The 3,266-nt window shown below is 63.9% G+C and overlaps 1 protein-coding gene across 1 annotated transcript in view; it reads right to left on the bottom strand.

Annotated features, from left to right (window-relative positions):
• The window catches only part of CPNE9 (copine family member 9), a 25,297-nt gene extending 23,173 nt beyond the window's left edge, over positions 1-2,124 (bottom strand). Inside the window, exon 1 of the mRNA XM_034777464.1 lies at positions 1,527-2,124. Coding sequence (XP_034633355.1) covers positions 1,527-1,640 — 114 coding nt within the window. The 5' untranslated portion in view covers positions 1,641-2,124. The remainder of the gene's footprint in view (positions 1-1,526) is intronic.
• Positions 2,125-3,266: the final 1,142 nt, after the last annotated feature.

Raw genomic sequence — 3,266 nt, 5'->3', positions numbered from 1 at the left:
CCTCCCCCTCCCCCCAACCACCCCTGCTGCGGCTCCAAGACTAAAAAAGCCCATGGCGGGGGAGATTTTTCTCGGGGCCCCAAATTGGCCGGTGCTCCTTGGCACAGGCCCTGTGGCCCATGCAGTAATCCGTCACTGGTCCCCCCCTCCCCAGCAGCACGAGGTTTGGGGAGGCTTAGCCTCCCTCAGCCTCCATTATGCGCCTCTCAGGTGTACCTACAAAATGATGGGGTCTGAGTGAGCTGTGACCCCTCGAGAGAGCTCTCGGTTTCGTGGCTAGTTCTCTGAAAACATCCACTCACTGTGCAGCGGCGTCAAAAAAGCGAACAGAATGTTGGGAATCATTACGAAAGGGATAGATAATAAGACAGAAAATATCATATTGCCTCTATATAAATCCATGGGACGCCCACATCTTGAATACTGCGTGCAGATGTGGTCGCCCCATCTCAAAAAAGCTAGATTGGAATTGGAAAAGGTTCAGAGAAGGGCAACAGACATGATTAGGGGTATGGAACGGCTTCCGTCTGAGGAGAGATTAATAAAACTGGGACTTTTCAGCTTGGAAAAGAGGCGACTAAGGGGGGATATGATAGAGGTCTATAAAATCATAACTGGGTGGAGAAAGTGAATAGTGAAGTGTTATTTACTCTTTCTTATGATGCATGAACTTGGTGTCACCCAATGCAATTAATAGGCAGCAGGTTAAACAAACCCCAGGCCGTGCTTCTCCACGCAGCGCAGTCAGTCTGCGGAGGATGCCCGTTTCGTTGCCAGGGGACGGGAAGGCCAAAAGTGTAACTGGGGTCAGACTCGACCTAGCCCAGTTCCTGCAGGTTGGGTCCATCAATGGCTGTTAGCCAGGATGGGCCGGGAGGGGACCCCGTGCGCTGGGGGTCCCTAAGCTTCCGACTGCCAGCAGCTGGGAGTGGGCGACAGGGGCTGGATCCCTGGATCCCTGCCCTGGTTCCCTGCTGCACCTGGCCTGCCAGAGCCAGGACACGGGCTGACGGACCATTGCTCTGACCCAGCACGGCTGTGCTCATGTTCTGGATTCTTGCCTGCCCCCTGCCAGCCAGAGCTTGCTGCTGAAATGAGGCCAGTGCTGCAGTGGGGAGCAGGTGCTGTAGGGCACCCCGATGGGGAGGGATGGCCCATGTCTTGGTTGGCAATCTCCACCAGCCCTTTGTGTTCCGGAGCTGCAGGAGCACCGGCCAGGCCCAGGACAGGATGTGGGGAGGGATGTTCCTCCGGCCGCCCAGGAGAAGAGAGGCCCCCCGTGGCGGGAGGCACAGGTACCACGGCTCTGCGCTGCAACGGCGCCAACTGCTTCCCTGCCCCGGGAGTCCTGTCCAGGGCCCCCAGGCCCTCCCGGCTGGGGGGGGCATTCCTGCAGGGGTAACCAGCATAGGCAGGGTTCAGTCCCTGGTGACAAATGGCCCCTGCCCACCTGGGACTCCCCCAGCCCACCCCTCGCTCCGGCTGTGCTTTGCCCATTTGCCACTGTGGGCAGGAGAGGCACGTACCTTCTGTGGTCCCAGGGTGGGCAGCAGAGAGAGAGAGCAGGTTAGACTAGGGTGATGATGGAGCCCGGGCTGCCACCCCTCTGAGGGCCAGCAGCAGGTAGCGGGTCGCCCCATCGCTCTGGGTCACTGGCAGCACCGGATCCAGCCAGGCACCCTGGGGGCAGGCTCCGGAGAGCAGCAGGGAGGGGATGCCAGAGAGCTGCAGTCAGAGCCTGGGTGAGTGGCGCCAAGCAGCGGCCAGGGCCAGGCCCGTGTTCTCTGTGCCAGACACGCAGTGCAGCTCCTTGGGCATGCGGCGCCGACGCTGCGCTCCCCTGCCAGGACCAGACGGCCAGCTGCTCCCGCTGGGCCAGGCCCACGCCTGGGGCACTGCCTGGGAACCAGCTCAGCCCCTGGGCGGCCTCTGGCCAGTCCCTGCCTCGCCAGGCCGCAGTTCCCATCTGTGCAGTGGGGCTGCGAGGTGCCCCAGCAACGGGGCTCAGTCTGTGCCCCCTACAGACAGGGCCGAGCTGCCTCTGCACCACAGCTGGGGAGACCCTGAACCCCCCCCCCCCCACAGGCCACAGAGCCGCAGCGTCTCACTGGTCCAGCAACACGGCTGAGACTAGGGACCCGCAAGACACATGGTGACAGGGGAGGGCTGAGCACAGGGGAGGCAGAGTGGGGGGCTGAGCGGGGGAGGAGCAGAGCAGGGGGCTGAGTCCAGGGGGGGCCAAGCGGGGTGCTGAGCAGGGGGTGCTGAGTCTGGGGGGGGCAGAGACGAAGGCTGAGTCGGGGTGGGGGCAGAGCAGGGGCCTGAGTCTGGGGGGGGCTCAGTCCAAGGGGGGAGAGCCGGGGGCGGGTCCAGGTCCATACTCACCTGTTTAGAGATGTTGCAGCTCTTGGAATCCACATTGTAGCTTGTGGGGAAGAGAGGAGAGCCGTGAGCGCCTTGCAATGGGCGCAGGACCCCCAACCCCCAGGAACAAGCTCTATCCGGGGCAGCGCTGGGACGAGACGGGGGCTACAGGGTCCCACATGCAGGGTACTGAGCACCAGCAGGTGATGGAGGCTGGCGCCCGGTGGCCGCCCTGACGCCCAGCACTGCCCGGAGAGGCCGGTGGGGCTCCTGGACCCCTTGTTGTGGGGCACTGATGCGGACACACAGCTGGGGCTGCGTCGCTCAGCGACTGGGGGGGCACCGCTTCGAAGCACCGGCGCCCGCTGTGTCCTCAGGCTACTGGGAGCTGGGCCCTGCACAGACAGAGACAGGCCCAGACGTGCCCCTGGCACCAGGCACAGCTGTTCTCCAGCCCCCATGTCTCATGTTCTCGCCCACCCCGGGCGCTGCTGGGTGTTGTCGCACCACTGGGCTCCTGCCCTGCGTTCCCGGGTCACGACGACTTCAGGCTGGGCCCATGTTACACGCTGGCCGGAAGAGCTTCTGTTTCTGCCTACGGCAGAGTCAGGAACCCTGGGAGCACCATGAGGAGCCTTGTCATCGTCCAGCCACCCTGCAGCCGCTCCACCACCCCACAGCCGCCCCACAGCCACCCCACAGCCGCTCCACCACCCCACAGCCGCTCCGTCACACCATCCTGCAGCCGCTCCACCACCCCACAGCCGCCCCACAGCCACCCCACAGCCGCTCCACCACCCCACAGCCGCCCCACAGCCACCCTGCAGCCGCTCCACCACCCCACAGCCACTCCGTCACACCACCCTGCAGCCGCTCCACCACCTAACAGCCGCCCCACAGCC

Source organism: Trachemys scripta, chromosome 7 (genome assembly GCF_013100865.1).
Source record: "Trachemys scripta elegans isolate TJP31775 chromosome 7, CAS_Tse_1.0, whole genome shotgun sequence".
In the NCBI taxonomy this organism is placed as follows: Eukaryota; Metazoa; Chordata; order Testudines; family Emydidae; genus Trachemys; species Trachemys scripta.
Note: the sequence above shows the minus strand (reverse complement) of the source record. Positions and strands in the feature narration are given on the sequence as shown.